Genomic DNA, 16,737 nt, shown 5'->3' with positions numbered 1-16,737 from the left:
AACCAACTTCAGCATTTGTGGGTATCCTGGCAGTCTGCCCCTGTTGAAATAAATCAGATTTTTGTCAGCTAAGGAGAAGAAAGTCCCTTGCTTTACATTCCTTTCCCCCAAAATTTGTTTTCATAGTTGTGTTCATAAGCAGGATGATAAAGGAACATGACCTTTTTTTTCCTGAATAAATCAGACAGGCTAAAAATCTCTGTGCCCTTACAGCATGCATATTACTAAGATTTTATGGAATATGCTCCAGTATTACATATTGGTGACAAATCCATAAGGAAATAAAGTAGTGGGATTTTGAAGGGGAATGTGTGTGGGTTTTGTGGGGTTTTGTTTGTGTTTCTGTTTGTTTGTCTGTTTGGTTTTTAATTCTGATATATTTAACATTACAAACAATGTGTGGTTTGGGAAGCTTGAATGAAAACTCTGTTGTTCCTTTGAGTTTCAGAAATCTCACCAGGGGGATTGCTGAAAGCAATTGCTTGTCATAAAATGCCTTCCCTCTCTGAAGCCAAACCCTGCACACAGAAAACAGGCTTAATGACCAGATAGAAACATTATGTGAAGACCCAGCATAGGTTTTCACTGTGAAGGCCATGCTGAATATTATCACCTGCACTGAGCCTGCTACAAAGCAGATCTGTTCAAGGCAGAATATTCAACACTTCAAAACATACAGTTTCTATATTCTTGATTTAAGTATAAACTAAAAGTTGGTTTGGAAGCAGCTCCTCATTCTGGAGTGTGACTCTAGTCTCTTTTATGACTCCATCAAGAAAAATCATAATATTAACTGAAAGAATCATCCCTTATGATCTTTTATGTATTATGCCTTACCAAAGCTTTTATGCTTATTTTTTTTTAAACAGTATTCAAGTACAGATATGCTGGAGATTCTTGCAGCAATAAGGATCTTTGTTACACAGAGACAGGATGTGAATCCCTAAGCTAAATACATAAAACCAGTTCACCAGTAAGCAAGTTAATTTTAAGGGAATACCCTTCTGAATTATAAAAGCTGTACAGAAAAAAAAAAAAAAAGGTTCCTGAGGTGTTCAACTTCATTTTTACAGGCTCATTTACTATGTCAGTTCAAATGCAGGAGAAGCCATTCAGCTGTGCTAGTAACTCTTGCTCTGTATAAGGCTGTATGGTGACAGCCAGAGTCCCAGGAAATTAAGCAGGAGAATAGGAGAGCAATATTAGATGGCATGGCCACGTATGGTCTCATCAATATAGCAATAGGTTTAGTCATGCTTTTTGTCATCAGAGAGTAAACCACCCATTTCAGCATTAAATGGCTGTCACTTTTACTTTGCAAGTTTATCCTATACCATTGCATTGGAAAGGTCTCTGAACAACATTGCAGCATTTGGCTTATTTGTCCAAACTCAGGAGTCCTGTAAAGAGAGTAGGAAAATCTGAACTGAATACACTGAAATTTATTAAGGTAATATTATTTTGTCAAAAACCTATTTATACCTGCTTCCTGAAAATGTCATTGTATGCTGAGCGTGGACAAATTTACCTAAATAACATACCCTTGCACGTGTGTGCACATTAAAGCCTCTATTTCATATTTTAAGAAGTACTCTTTGCATCATAGAAACTAGAGATGGGAGTGATGTGTGAGATCATCTTATCCACTCAACTGCTAATGCAAGTCTATTTCCTGAAGAATATTCTTAAGTATTTCAGCTTGTCTAGTTTTATATGACTGTAACTGTGCTTCAAGTCCATTGGGAGGCTGGGGTACAGCACAGTTATTAATTGTATTTCCCTAACACTCACCCTAAAATTTCTGTTTCCTAAAGGCATTCTGCTATTTCTAGTTACACTATTTTGGACGTACCTACCATTCTGGGAACCATTAAAATCCTGATCAGTTCTTCCTTGTCCTTCGTTTTGCATAATTTTAAATACAGAGTCATCACATTCTCCCTGTCCCTTGGGTTTTCTTGTAGCCAAGAATGACATCATTTTCTTATTTTCTTCAAAACCCAGTTCTTCTGGCATGAAAATAGTTTTTGCTTTGTTCAAAACCATCTCTAAACTGTTTAAAAGTTTGTGAGGTCTACAAAAACAAGACAAAATTTCAAGGCCTTGTAGAGGCTTTATTTCTTTTCTCTTTCACAGTTACAGTTTGCAATGCAGGGATCCTATGACAGACTCAGGTTTCTACTTACTGTGATCCTAAGATTCACTGATACCACTATGACGTCTAAAATACCATCCAGCCCTCTTGAAGCCTTTATGTGCTATTATGGCTTTCTGGGTATTTCCTATCCATTTCCTAGTTCAGTGTCATATTTTCTGTATTACTATTCTCCCTTTTTTTAGTATTCATTTAAACTTCTCTTTCTATTGACTTATTCGTCAGTGTGCTGAACACCATAACCTTTGAAACCAATCATAAGCTTAATTTTCAAGTGGGCTGAAGGGAACAGCAGTCTTCCAGCTCAAATACTGAAGGCTGTTTATATTTCTCTCCCCAGTGATTATCATACCCTTTTGATTTTTGTATTAGGTGTTTATTTAACTCCAGTACTGTTTTATTTCTTCTTGTGACTAAATGGAATTCTAGGCTGCACAAGAGTCCAAGAGATATAGTAGGATTCTTCTTTCCAAGAAGGAAATTTTTCTTCAGTGTTGTCTGCTGTTCTTACTTGATTTTTTTGCTCATACTTTTCTCAGAACCACTAAAAGTGGACAAATTTATAAATAATCTAAAGCAATACAAAATTTGGCAAAATCTTCCTGCTGCCCTTACAGCACTTCAAACAGCTAGATGAAGATTCTCTGCAGATTTGTATATGCTCTCAAATGATATGCTGGTTTAATCAAATGCCTGTTTTCTGGTTGCAAGAATAGAACTGCTATCATCTTTTCTTTAGTCTAAGTTTAATTGTTTTATTGCTCATCTTGAATAAAAGGCTCTTGGCTGAAATCTTGAATTTTTCCTTGCTGGAGATGCTGGTACTGTTTATAAGTATTTGACTAAGATATATTGTGCCTATCTGTGCCTAATGAAGCACTAACCAGAATAAATGATGAATGGCAGTTTAATCAATTCAGTTCATTTGGTAGCCAGCAGAAGCATATGGAACATAAATTTTAACCTCTCTTTTACGAACACCTGATTTATTCTAAAATTTGACCACAACTGTGCTTTCCAAAGTTTTCTTCCACTTTTCTATGCCAACAAGAAGCTTTACTTAATATAGCCATCCTTTGGGTTGTAGAACTAGAAAATGGCGAGGTATATTTAATTTTCTTCTTCAAAAAATTTGACTATCAGCCCTCATTGTCCTGGAATGTAAAATCGTTTCATTATTGGGTATTTATCAAAGCCTGAGAGATGAGTAAAGCACGGGTTATTTACTGATGCTTTTAGTTAAGTGGCATCTATGAGTACTCAGCTCCAGTCTTAATGAAAATGTGCAACCTGTTTTCATTGTTGTTTTATTCTAGAATAGCTTCCTCGCCAATATATGCACACATATCCTAAAATTAAATGCTGCTTTCTGAATGCATCATCATGATGCATAAGCATGAAAAGGTATGTAATTACTACATTCCAAATAATTTACTTCTAAAAACAAATTTAAATGAGAGGTTATTGCTGGGATTTTCTGACACAGAAACAAAACTCTCAGTTTTAGGGGGAGGTGGTAGTGTAGTTAGTGTTGAAATTCTTAGTTCATTTTGATGTATGTTTTGGGGATTTGAACATGCTATTACTTTGAGTGAAGAGCATTTTTGTGTGGTTGCTTACACAGACGTGGTTGTAAGGGATATGTGGGTGTTTGCATATGAAAGTTGTAGAAAAATGTATGCAGAAAAATGTAATTGAAGAAGTTGAAGTATATCATCAAATTCTGCATCCTATTGATAGCCAAGAGGGATGTTTTCTCTTAAAATTATTTTTGCCGAGGGAACAAGCAACTCTTGAGATGTTTTCATCCAGAAAAGATACCAGTCCAAGTTTGTAATTTGCTTTCCTTTTGAGATGCAGGAAGTTTACAGGTTATCTGGAATCTGAGATAGAGTCACAGAAGCTTTCCTTAATCTTTGAGAATCCATTCCTTGTGCTGTAGTTAGTATGCCTCAGATATTTTTACAGTCTGATTTCCCAGTACTTTTGCCACTGGCTTAACTCAGTGGGATGAGGGGGACTCATGTGAAGTACGTTTTGTGGGAAGCCAAGGACAGGAGCTGCAAAGGAGGTGGCTGTCACAGTGGGGAGAGGAGGGAGCCCATGGCTTCTCAACTCACTGCAGGACCTCTGAGCCAGAGCTTCTGGGGAATGCGGTCAGCAGCTATGGGCTTTGGGCTTCTTTCATTTATGCTGGAAGAGGGGAGAAGAAAGTCCAAGCAAGTACATCCCAAAGTTACCAGCCTTTGGGCAGTAGCTTAGTTCAGTGACTGTGAGCAGCCACGTGCCCTTTTCCTTTTTACTCACCTTCTCCCAGATTCTCCTCCTATGCTAAGCCCTGCCCGTGTGCTTCCATGTCATCATTCTGTCCCCGTTCAGCTTCTCCCAAGGGTGCTCGCTCACTGTCATTCCTACATCCCCAGAGTTTATTTGGGTGCATGACGATTCTGCTTGGGAAGCACTAACACAGAAATCAGCAGCTGTGCCTTTACTGGTCTCAACACCTACCAACCTTATTCCTGCTACCTCTACCTACACTTGTCTTCAAACACCTGAGAAGTGTTCTTTTGTATACACTGATTTTAGCAAATGCACATGCCTGTCCTTCCACCTGGCATCAATTAAGAAAAAAAACATTTAAGTGCTGGTAAAGGATACAAAAGCATTGTTGTTGGCTTTTTGGTCTGCAAGAAATCTAACATTGCCTTTATTTTTTTCCTTCTGTAGGGGAGTGGGTTGTATCTTTGTAGAAATGATTCAAGGGGTCGCTGCTTTTCCAGGAATGAAAGACATTCAAGATCAACTTGAAAGAATATTTCTGGTGAGTTCTTTATTGCTGAAGTAAGACAATAAAGGATCAATGGATAAATGTTCACATATCTCTTTGTGTTAGGAATTAAAGTACTGATAGAGCCAAGGATCAGAAGCCCAGTCCACAAGCTAGACAGAGTTTACTTGATATATTTTGTGTAAAAAGTTCAGTTTCTAATTCTTTTCACTTAGTATTTTTTTAAAAGCAGAGACATTTATGCAATTGTGGAAAAGCTTTCCAAATGTAAGGCAGTGGAAATCCAGCCAGTTTGTCATCCTCACTTTGCAGAGGACAACTCTGGATGGACTTATTAATATTCTACTGATATTGTAGTGTTAATGCCAAGTATTTTTTTATTATACAGATATATAAAGGAAAAGTAAGTTAGAAAGTCAGGTGAGAAACAGAATAGGAAATCTGAAATCATGCTTATACTCAGGTTCAACAGGGGTCCTTGACTACTGCTTCTGCAGCCTGGTTAGGGCCTTCATGTGGGTTGCTCATCAAAGGCACTGATGACACATCTACATTGGGAGTGAAAGAAAAGGTAATTTGTCTCAAACATAATCATAATTTATATATTCTTCTACTCAGGATTGTGGGTTTTGGGTTTTGTTTGCTTGGGATTTTATTTGCATTTGCTCTTTCTTCCATTGTGCTCAGGGTTTGGCAGTTCCCTTACAAAAGGTTCAGGAACAACTTTTCTTGTCTCCAAATAAAGGTTTATATCTACTCTGATGCCTCCTGGGAGCTGTGCTGTTGTGGAGTGGGTTTGTTCAGGGAAGTGGTTTTGCTCACCCAGATGAGCCAGAGTTGGCCCTGCTACTGTTGGGTGGTCATCAGGGAAAGTATCGAAGGAGCGGTGTCTTACCTTAACCTGTCAATCTCTGGATTGCTTCTGACCACAAATTTAGAAGGGAAACATGAGCATACCCTTGCTTTCAAAGGTTATTTTGTAAGAAGTCACATATTTCAAATGCAGAGTATTTATTTGGTATTCTTTTTTGGTCCATGGGGAGAGAAATAAAGTCTTTCATAATATGTTTAAAAAATTTACATTCTTCACTTTACTCAGACTTGCTTGTGCTGTATCTCTTTTGTTGGGACATCAGGGAATTTAGCAAATGCTTTTAGGAATGACTCATAAAAAAATATCTCTCTAAAACAAGGCCTTACTTGATTGTGTTATAAATAGAACTAATTTTCTGTAAAATATTTTGTTATTCTGCCCTTTTGGCTAATACCCTGAAAATTCTGTGCTATGAAAGAATAGCTGTTCTGCAGCATAGACTGGGAGCAGCAGTTCTGAGTAGTTCCTGTGATATGTCTCATTGCTTTGTTTGTTTGCCAGCTTGTGTATTTTAAGCTAGCAACTTCTGAGCCAGTTTCCGGCTTTTGCTTTTTGAACTTATTATGCTTTTCATTTATTAATTTGAAATTTTCTCCTTATTTATAGAACATGAAATTTTGAAAGAATAAATTTCTCTTTGGGACTTCATCTCATTTATTGCAGTAAAATCTTACTGACTGTTTTTGCTGTAAAAATTAAGGGCATTTGTAACAGCAGAAATCAGACGTTTCCTTTAGCAGGGCCTTTTTTTGCAATTTATCATATGAAATTGTGACATACAGTGCAAAAAGTGATAGTGATAGATATATAAATCTGGTTTTGTATGCCTTTTGTAAACCTTTTGAATACTTCTATTTTTTTCTCTATCCTCACAACTATTTGTGTGTTAAAATGTCAAGATAAATGCAACCTAGGATGAGTTTTGAGGCCTGCCAATTTTTTAAAATTTTGTTTTAAAACTGCAGTTGCAAATACTGAGAACAGTGTTGAAAAAACAAGGGATAATTTATTGATAATCTTTCTTTAATTTGGTCTTTTGCAAACCATCAAATACATAGATAAAATTTGGTCTGGGTAGTTTTATGGTCCATTGCAAATCAGAGTTAATTTTAAATCCCAATTAATTAGGCTTTCTAGGAAGTGTCTAGTTACCATTAGCTAAATAGTTTCAGTGGGTGCCTTCCTAATGTACTCTAAGCATCATTAAGGCTTTAAGTTATCTATTTTAAAGTTATAAACCAAAGGATTATTCTTGTTTGGTTTTGTATTTGAACAGAGGGATTAAATTCAGTAATTCTCCAGTGAATCATATATAGTATGATAGTTAATAGCACTGAAGTACAAAATTAATCAGGTTGTTTTACCAGATAACTAATATGATTTACTCCCACACAGTGAGCACTTACACAGCTGTGAAAGAAACAGATCAACCAATGAAAGACTTTTCCAGAAAGAGTTCCCACCCTTCATGTTTTCAATATCCACCAGTGAAGGTTTTCTTATAACAGAGGGTTGTCTTCTGAAAATGCTGCAAGGTGCAGTCCACCTTCATGCTAATTCAGTAATCCTTTTGTTCACACCTTGTACACAACTTGCAACAAAAAGGAATATTAATCTGTGTAATATCTGTTGCTGTTGTTACTAGTCATAGCTACATGTCCTTAGTGTGTAAGGAGCCAGGTTGCAGCTTTTGGGGAATTGGTTACATTGTAGTAGGAAAGTGGAAAAATCTTAAGAAATAGTAGCCAAGAAAAGTGAATAAAATTTAACATGAATAACAATTTAAAAATCTTAAATGGCTGTTTGATTTCCTATTGTTTACTCCCCATTATTATGTAAATTAAATTAAAACACATTTTATGTACATTGTTTCAGTAATTATCAAGCTGAAGTCAGAGACATTCTCTAAATGTTTTTGTGTATCTCTACTGCTTGCTTTCTTCACATATCTACATAGCAAAAATAGATGCAACACACAAACGCATATGTTTCTTCCTCGTTATGAATGATGTTTATTTATGTTTCATAACAGCTTAATTAAGTGATTGTTTATAGTAGATTAAGAACAGTGGTTGATCTTTCAGTTTTGTTTAAGAACTTTTCTCTTTAAGCTTGTCTCTCCTGACTTCTATTGATTCAATTTGTGGGTGTTTAAATGGTAATATACACTGATTCGCTATTTCTATTACAGCAGCTGTTTTTAATAAGCATACTCAGGTTCTATTACAACCACAGGCCTCAATATAATAGCTAGGGTTTATACAAATGATCTGTTCTCAGAATCAGACCAGCACTTACAGATGTTGATGAATAAGCAGCTGCAAGTTGTTATTGTCACACTTCGAATCTGATAACATGAATTCTTTTTTCTGCCTAAACTTAGAAGTGTTGATAAGTTCTTTTAAAAAAACTGTGCTTACCAAATGAAATGGGAGTCACACATATAAGTAGGTTGATTTTTCTAAGAGGTTTAACAGTGAATTAAGTGCCTTAATGCAGAGGTGTTTTGGTTTATTCAGTATACTATTACATCTTTGCTCCTGCATTTTCCTGCATATTGAAACTGGGGTTACTTTCTGGATAGAAATGCATCATAGAAAATAAAAGAGAAAAGTGTAGTATCATAGAATTTAATCTTAAAATCATTCGGGTTGAGTCCAACCTTTGAGTGAATACCATCTTGTCAACTAAACGATAGCACTAAATGCCATGTCCAGTCACTTCCTGAACCCTTCCAGGGGTGGTAACTCCATCACCTCCCTGGATAGCCAGTTGCAGTGCTTGACAACCACTTTAGTGAAGAAATTCTTCCTGATGTCCAGCCTGAACCTCCCTGGGTGCAGCTTGAGGCCATTTCCTCTTGCTCTGTTGCTGGTTTTTGTAATTACAGCCTGTAAGAGCTAACAAGTCTCTTGCCTCAAAGTATTAAACTAATGATGTGTCATCATCATTTCCAGCAAACGTTTTGCTTTGCCATTCTCTGCGACAAGCAGCTTGGGGTTTTGTTGCAAGGTGCTAAGTCTGATGGACTGAAGACATGAAGTGGTAATCTTAGCATTCCTATTTAGTCTTGTAATACATGCACAAGACAGGATGAAACTTTGATCAAGTGCACAGTAAAACCATGAGAATAGGAAAAATATGTGAAGCAATCTGTTGAATCAAAATAAAACTGCACAAAATTGGGAAATATCATTTGACTTCTGATAAGGAGTAGCTAAGATCTTTATCAATAGTTTATTCCTGTTGATCATTTGTTAGCATACATATCTCTGTATGCAAACTTTGAGGTTTTCAGATCAAGGAGAACGTGCCATTGTAAATATAAAATTTAATTATGTCTAGAAGTTCAAGCTGCACCAAATGCCTTCAAGATAGCCCTGTACCATGGAAAATTGACAGCTCCTTGGATCTGGTGATGATCAATATGAATTAGTTGAGTGTTAAAGCCAATTACACTGAGCAGCCTGCAGTATACTTGTGCATGCCACACTGGAGATAGCACCTTGTTTATAGCTCTGATTTTTATATAAGCATGTGCTTTTATACTTGCTGTTCTTAACAGATTCAAAACAGATCAGAGTTGAATTTCTTGTGTTAGCTAAATTTTTCTTCTGCAGAGATGTTTTTTTTAAGTGGGAAGGTACTTCTCTTTTCTGTTTTACGTGAGCTTTCTGAGAGCCACAATTTATCAAAGTGAATTTTCCTCCCAGGCTGTGAAGCCTTCCCGATAAGGGAATAATCTGTGCATTGCCTGAACTTTAGCCTTGGTGCCAACTACACTGCAAATTAGATTTCACTGCAGGAATAATGTACAAAGAGTTCTCTTGGTACTTTGTAGCTCTCTTCACAGGCAGGACAATGGCATTTAAATGCTGGTTTGTCTGTAAAGGGGCATTCTCTCTGCAAACGTGGTTGTGGGAAGCATGTCCACCACAGAGCATCACACTGCAGGTGGTGTGTCACAGCAGGAGTGGGAAATTGCAGCCAGAAGCTTCTGTCTTTCCTGACACACATATCAAACAAGCTGAGGACTCTTCTCTGATATTGGATGCTATTGCTCTGTTGGGTACCATAATACACAGTACTAAAAAGTAATTAAAAGAGAGCAACATGCATTTGTTGAGCCCAGCAGCCTGATCTGTCAAAGGGCAACACCAGAAACACCAACTTTCTGCATGGAGCTGTGCAGCAAAGACTCATGAGAGTTTGCCATTTCAGATAGCTGTGAAAAATGACATCTTAATTTCAGTGGGAATGGAAGTGTTGCTTCTGTTATTGAAGTTTTAAAAGGCTAGCAATATTATTTTATATAGGTATATATATGCGCACATACTTTTATATATGACTACAGGCATGAAGTGTCTTGTCATGCAGGCTAGTAGTGTTTCCTCCATGACTGATGTTAACAGGTGTTTGTGAAGCTGCAGAGCTTTCTCCATGTGGTTCTGTATCTGAAGGTTTACTTCCCGTCACTGACATCCTCTGAAGCCTGAAATAATACCTTTTCAGTGCTTTTAGGGACCCAAAGAAAATGTGCTTTCTGGTACATTGTATTAATAGCATCTTTTGGGAAGCTAGCAATGCTAAACCCAAGGGAGGAGTACTTTAAACCATTGGATTTTGAAGTTAATCTGTGTGATCAGGTACTTAGTCAAATTTATTGGTCTTTTTTTCCTGTTTCATTAATTAAAATATGTTTTTCTTTCACTCGGTAAATACTTTGGCTCTGAAACACAGGTTGTTCATCTCTGATGGAATAGATGTAATTGTGAGGCTGAACATGAGCTGAAATTTTATTTTGTGTAGGCATGGTGTTTATGCTGCCATCTATTCTTCTGGTTGGATGACTCTGTTGTAATATGAATAGCTCTTGCTTAGAGGGCAAAGTTTGTGTTTTCATCCCATATCTTTATTTTTGCTTCCCACCAATGACTTCATGAGGAAAATGAGGGGAGTTTTTGAAACTAATTTAGTAGAAACATGACTGCTGAGTTCTGTCTTCTATTATACAATATGTAACTAGAATGAGAATAGGGCAATCCTTCTAATATATCTACCTCTCCTCTGCTTTATAACAACAACATGCAAAATATTTCACTTATTTTCAGCACCACTGAAAATCAATTACATAAATATCAGGCTTCCCTACCTGTGGGTCTTCTCTTTGAAGTTGTTAGCACCTATTCAGTACTTTACTGTAGTTGCCTGCAAGTTTTGCACTGATACCACTTTTACAAGGGTTCTCTCTGGGCCTTATGTCTTATGCCAAACTTCAAATGAAAGTAATTCTAAACTAGGCAAGTTAGAGAGAAATTAACCTTTAAAATGAACTTAAAAAAACAAAGTAAATCTTCTATGTGTTCATGCTTTGTAAAGGATCCTGGTAATTTTTAAAATTTCTTTTTATGGATTTTCAGCTCAATTTTTGCTCTCTGACTGCACTATATTGTTTTGTGCATGAGACTAATCACTGCATGAGTAGACTTTACCCCATATAACCGGGCACAAGGTAAATTATGCTAATTTTCATTTACTTTTTATGAAGAGCTCCCATCCTCACTGTGTCTGAGTGCCTGTAGTCTGTGCTGTTCTTTGCCTTATGCCCATTAGTATTAAACCCATATGGTACTGGGCAAACAAACTCAGCCTAGGATTGAAAAACAGCAAACTTGTAAAAATGGAGGACAATTTCTAGAGGAGTATTGCCTATGTGTGTTAGGAAAGGAGGCTTTAAAAAATATGCATCTCACACTGTTAACGTTTCTTTTAGAAATTGGGACACGCAACTTCCCGTTCATCCATGTTTAAAGTCATAAAAATACCCACCAGTGTATTATGGACACTTGCCAGGGGGACTACCAGCTGGTAGCAGGAGGGAAGAGATGGAGAGGAAATAGTAAATTAATGTGTAACCCCATCTTTATGTTTTGAGGGTTGGCTGGATTTCAGGCCAGCCAGTCACACAACCTCATGCACATAGGTGTCATCTGCCTGCAAAATGTTCCTGTCCAGCCTCCTAATTCTGAGCAAAACCCTGAGCGTGGCTGGGCTGGCATTGCAAGAGTGTGGCTTATTATCAGCTTGGTAGTGCAAAACATGAGGAGTAATTGGCTATCAGAAAAAGAAAACAAATTAAGACATGGTTCAGTGGAAAACAATGGCTTTGTGGTTTTCTTTGGAATCACAGTGTTTACTTTCTGCCATATTTCAGTTGCTGAATGAGAAATGGGCTATAATTATAAGGAAGCATTGTTTCTTTTCCAGACTTGCCTCTAGCCTTTGAGAGGGTGTTTACAGGCAATACATTGAAAAAAAGATATGCTGAGCCTCAGCTTGTGCAAATCAGTACCTGGTGTAAATCAGTGCACTGATTCACATCTTTGCAGGCACCTTCCTTCTTGGCCCCTTACACCATAGAAATATACTTCTTTGCCATGCAAAATCCCTCTCTGTGCAGGTTGTGTCCACATGTGTTATGGAGCTATAATTGCAAACATTTTTGCATGCAGGTGACACTGAACAGAAAAGCAGTTGCAAGCAATTTGTGCATATTACCAATGGAGCTGAAGCCAATTCTGAGCAGAAGTGTTGATCTGCTATTCAAAAACTTTTTCTACAAGATAATATTGTACTATAAAAAACCACAGGTACATTAAACAACTTACTCTGGTATGCTGGCTTTATTTGCTAGGGAAGATAATAAATGATCAGGTATCAAATAGTCGCATTGCTTTCTCTTTCATAAGTAAAGAAACAATGTTCATTGCACTTGAATCTTTTCCCTTTCTTCTTTTACTTATGTCTGAATTGCACATTGCTTGCCAAAAGTGAGTTTTCTGAATAGCATCTCGATGGCCAAAATTGTTGTTTATGATCTGTAGCAAAAGTCGAAACATCCTTAAGGTTGAAAATGTCTAAAAATCAATGTTAGGCTGTTTTAGATGATGACTTTGGAGATGGGTTATGAGAATTATAAGATTGATATGTCTTTCCTGTCTGCACGTTTTTTAAAAGACTTCAAAAATAATAGCTGATTTCTTCTGCCCTCCTAAGAACTGATAAAAGTAAATGGCTCTTTAAATGGCTCTTTCTGTCATGGTGTCTGGGGGAAACTTCCCCTTCAGCCCATGCTTGAGGTGCCATTTGCAGTAAGCCTAATGTGAATAAAGGTAGACTTTAATATCTATTTTAGTGTTTCCCTAATCAGTGTCCTAGACCAGGTATTAGTTTAGCAAGGTGCTGAGCACTTGCCATAAGATTGTCTTCAACTATCATTTACACAAGCTGCTGATCCTCATTGTCTTTCTATAAGCTAAATGTAAATTTTGATATAAGCTTAGTGATTTCAAGAGTCTTCAAGTGTTCAAGGGGCAAACATTAATACACCTTGAGAAGGACAGCTGCTTTTCTAGTTCATTAAATGGCTATGGTTGAATAACTTAGCCATAAAATTTTCATATGTTGAAAATTTTGTATAACCTCAGTTAAGTTTTAATTATACATATAACAATGCTGTCTCTCACAATTTCTGTGTGCCCACTATTTGTGTGGTGCCATTTCTTATGAGACTTGCATGGAGAAAAGAAAATCCTGCTGACAAAATCAGTATTGATAAGTAGGAAAAGGGAAAAAAAAGGGCTATAGAAATGAAATGTATTCTGGCACATAAGAAAATGTAAAAAAAAAAAAGCCTCATAAGATATTGAGAGTAGGAGAATTACCTGACTAGGATCTTAATGCAGTAGGTATTCTTAAGTGTCTGAATGTTAAACAAACAGAAAAGGTTCTGAGGTATGCAGTATTATGTTTTATTCTTGTGCTTTGGTTCTTCCTTCCCCAGTCTTCTGAGCCCTCCATTTAAAGTGACTTGGAGGCTAAAGCAGAACAGGATTCTCCAGCTGTCAGTTGCAGGAAGAAAAATGTCCTGTGTTAGCTGTTTGTCTTTGGAGTGTGCATGTATATCACTGTGTAGCAATATTTCTGGCAGCTGAGGTCTGTTTCCAAGTACATAACAGAAAGCTAATAATATATTTTGTGAGACCATAGTGAGAATTCTTCACAGTGCTTTTTCAGGGAAGAATAGGACCCAAATAGCTGTGGTACAAACTCTCAAACCTGTCAGTGATGGAGCAGAATGGCATAAGCTAAATTCTTAACAGAGAATGTAGTATGGTGCAGTAGGTATGTTCTCACATAAATATGATAACCCTGATGAGGACAAATCAAAGAAAATTTTTAGCATCTACTAAAAACACTGGAAGATTACAGCTAGATTTCTGTATCTTTTGATAGGTGAGAAATCAGTTGACTTTGTAAGCTTTCAACTGGATTAAACTTTATTACATCATAAAGAAAGATGTATTATTTTAGAATAATGCCTGCTTACTTCCTTTCACAAACATTTTAAAATATTCTAAATTTACGTCTCTTTTTCAAAACTGTGTTATTTGAATTATAACTCATTTTCATCTTAGAACATATTATATTTGCATTTTTAATCTGTGTATCCTGAATGTGATTGTTTTACAATAGCTGGTAATTGTACTTTTCTTATAAGAGAAACAAAAGTACATAAATTTTGTATCACTGAACTGGCCCTTCATGAAAATCAGAGGGAAAGCAGCCAAGGATTTTATCAATCTTTTAAGTATCCTTCATGTGCCATCTTGGTGTGGATCCATAAAACATAATGTCCTAATTACTTACAAAGAGACCTTAATAATTTGGATTTTGGAGATCCTGTGCATTTTGGTATAATCTGCTCTGGTCTGAAGATTGACATATTTGGTTAATGACATTGTTGTGCTGCTGAGCCAGCTTACTAGAGTGGGTTAGTATTGCTCCTTCCTCTTGGAAAGGGAGGAGTAGGGATGAAGCCCTGCTGACCTCACTGCATCATATCACTTTATCAGCTGCTCAGCAGTTCAAAGTAGTTCAAACTGTAGCCAGGAAAAATCACCTTCTGTTTGTTTAATTGGTCTTTTCATGAAAACTCTGCAATACCCTATTCCATAAAAAAAATTCAGACCAGCGAATGTAGCTGAAAACTGAGGGTGGTGAAAAACCTGTTTGTTACTAAAGTCATCTCTTCATTGGGCTTCATTTACTTTCAGTAAAATGTACTTTTGGTGCAGCTTCCTACCACTTCTCCTTTATATTATCTTATTCTTGCTAATGTTCTCATGTTTTTGTTTTTATGGCCTTTAACTACCTTAATGATAACATTGGGCTGCTCATCTGCATTCCTCACATAGTCCAAGAGATCAGCTGTGCCTACAGTGCTGAGAGGTTGATTTTTCTCTCTGATAACTTGTGTAGTTGATTGTCCATGTTTCATTGGTGTAACATCTCCCTTTCTTCTATTTCAGTGAGATCTTTTAAATTTATGTCCAAAGCACCTTGTAACAGCAGAGTTGCTCATGTTAAAGAGTTAAAGTTGTCATTTTACTGTTCTTGTATCTGATGCCCCATCATTTTTCAGCCTTTATGTCATCAATATTTCAGGCCATGCATTTCTGTGGACCTTAATGTATTGGGGATGGAGGATAAGAAATTGTAACTCCAGTCTTTCCCTTCCTCTCCCTCATTATTGACTACTAGTGGCACTGAAGCTCATTGTCATATATCTGTACAAATTTTTTCTTTTTTATTTGTGTATCCTATTTATTTAGTTATCCATTTCCCCCTCTGGATTGCTTTTATTTTCTTTTTCTGAAAAAAAAGTGGAGCATGACATTAGGTGTCAAGTAGCTCCAATCTTTTGAGAATTTTCTGTCATTTACTCACACTTCATCACTAATTATTTCAGTGCAAGCCCCCTCAATTAGTTTTGGAGCTGTAGGCAGTATGTTCTCCAAATGCTGCCCAGTCCTCTCAGCTCCCTTCTCCAGTGAGTAGAGAGGATCAGTTCCAGCAGCTCCTGGGAAGTAGTTCCCTTTTGCCCAAAAGTAAATGCTGCCAAGAGCAGGAGCTGCCACTGCAGCTGTCCTGCAGATGGCTTAAAGTTTAATTGGAGACAGGAGATGACTACTCCCTAATCTCTCCTGCATGGTGCTTTTGATAGCTCAGAAGTCATGGACAAAGTTACCAAGTGTGCCAATGTCAAAACAAACAAGAGGGCTCACTAAAACTGCCTCTTCCAGCTGAGATATATCAGCTTTCACCTTCATTTAAATAAGCAAAATGAAAAGTCTTAGGCCATCTGCCATCTGCTTGTTAAGGCCACAACTGCTAAATGAGCAGTAAATGGTTAAATCAATTTCCAATTTTTGAAAATTTTATCATCTCAGCATTCTGTAGTCTTTCAAAACCCACTTCTGATCTCAATGTTTGGGCATGTACCTCATGGTGTCAGGGCAACGAACCCCTTCCTCTTAATGGATTTGCAAGGAAAGTAAAAGAAAGAGTCAGAAAAATGGGTAGATATTTCAGCAAAGAATTCACTGGAGATTTCCAAAGTGCTCTGAGTGAGGTGTGTTAGCTGACTGTGCTGCAGTGGAGGATACAGGTTCTGTTCAGCCAGTCTTCCCACAGATCTTACCATCCTCTGGATGAGAATGTGTAACTCCTGGGATTCTGCACTGACCCCACTTAAAATGTCTTGGCTGCTTTTATAGCCGCTTTCTCTCCATCAGACGTAGGCTGACATTTCCTCCATTTCTAGGAAAAAAATATATCTGTACTTCCATTTTTCATTCTGCTTGCTTGTTCAGTGCCCATGATTCAGAAGGATAGTATAAAAGTCTTTTCTTTTGTAGCAGCACAATACTGCTGTTTGGAGTGAATACACCAAGCATCATGCTGTGTTTTGTTGTAGGAGGCACACTTCGAACTGTATCGCTTGAAATGGATTTTAAGTGATAAGGTTAGACATTTTTAAAAGTGATTTGATTTGGGAATTCTGATAAGGTTCAGTGT

The 16,737-nt window shown here is 37.1% G+C and overlaps 1 protein-coding gene across 6 annotated transcripts in view; it reads left to right on the top strand.

Moving 5' to 3' along the window:
* CDK14 (cyclin dependent kinase 14) overlaps positions 1 to 16,737 on the top strand; it is a 320,374-nt gene that overhangs the window by 190,536 nt on the left and 113,101 nt on the right. For 4 of the 6 annotated variants that reach the window (XM_032112533.1, XM_032112568.1, XM_032112550.1 and 1 more), the window contains 2 exons: positions 4,883 to 4,976; positions 5,407 to 5,514. In XM_032112533.1, the coding sequence (XP_031968424.1) occupies positions 4,883 to 4,976; positions 5,407 to 5,514 (202 nt within the window). The remainder of the gene's footprint in view (positions 1 to 4,882; positions 4,977 to 5,406; positions 5,515 to 16,737) is intronic. The other 2 variants (XM_032112560.1, XM_032112578.1) reach the window with 1 other exon arrangement.

The sequence above is a fragment of the Corvus moneduloides genome, chromosome 1 (genome assembly GCF_009650955.1).
Source record: "Corvus moneduloides isolate bCorMon1 chromosome 1, bCorMon1.pri, whole genome shotgun sequence".
Taxonomy (NCBI): Eukaryota; Metazoa; Chordata; class Aves; order Passeriformes; family Corvidae; genus Corvus; species Corvus moneduloides.
The sequence above is the reverse complement of the archived record's forward strand: the minus strand, read 5'-3'. Positions and strand labels throughout refer to the sequence as shown.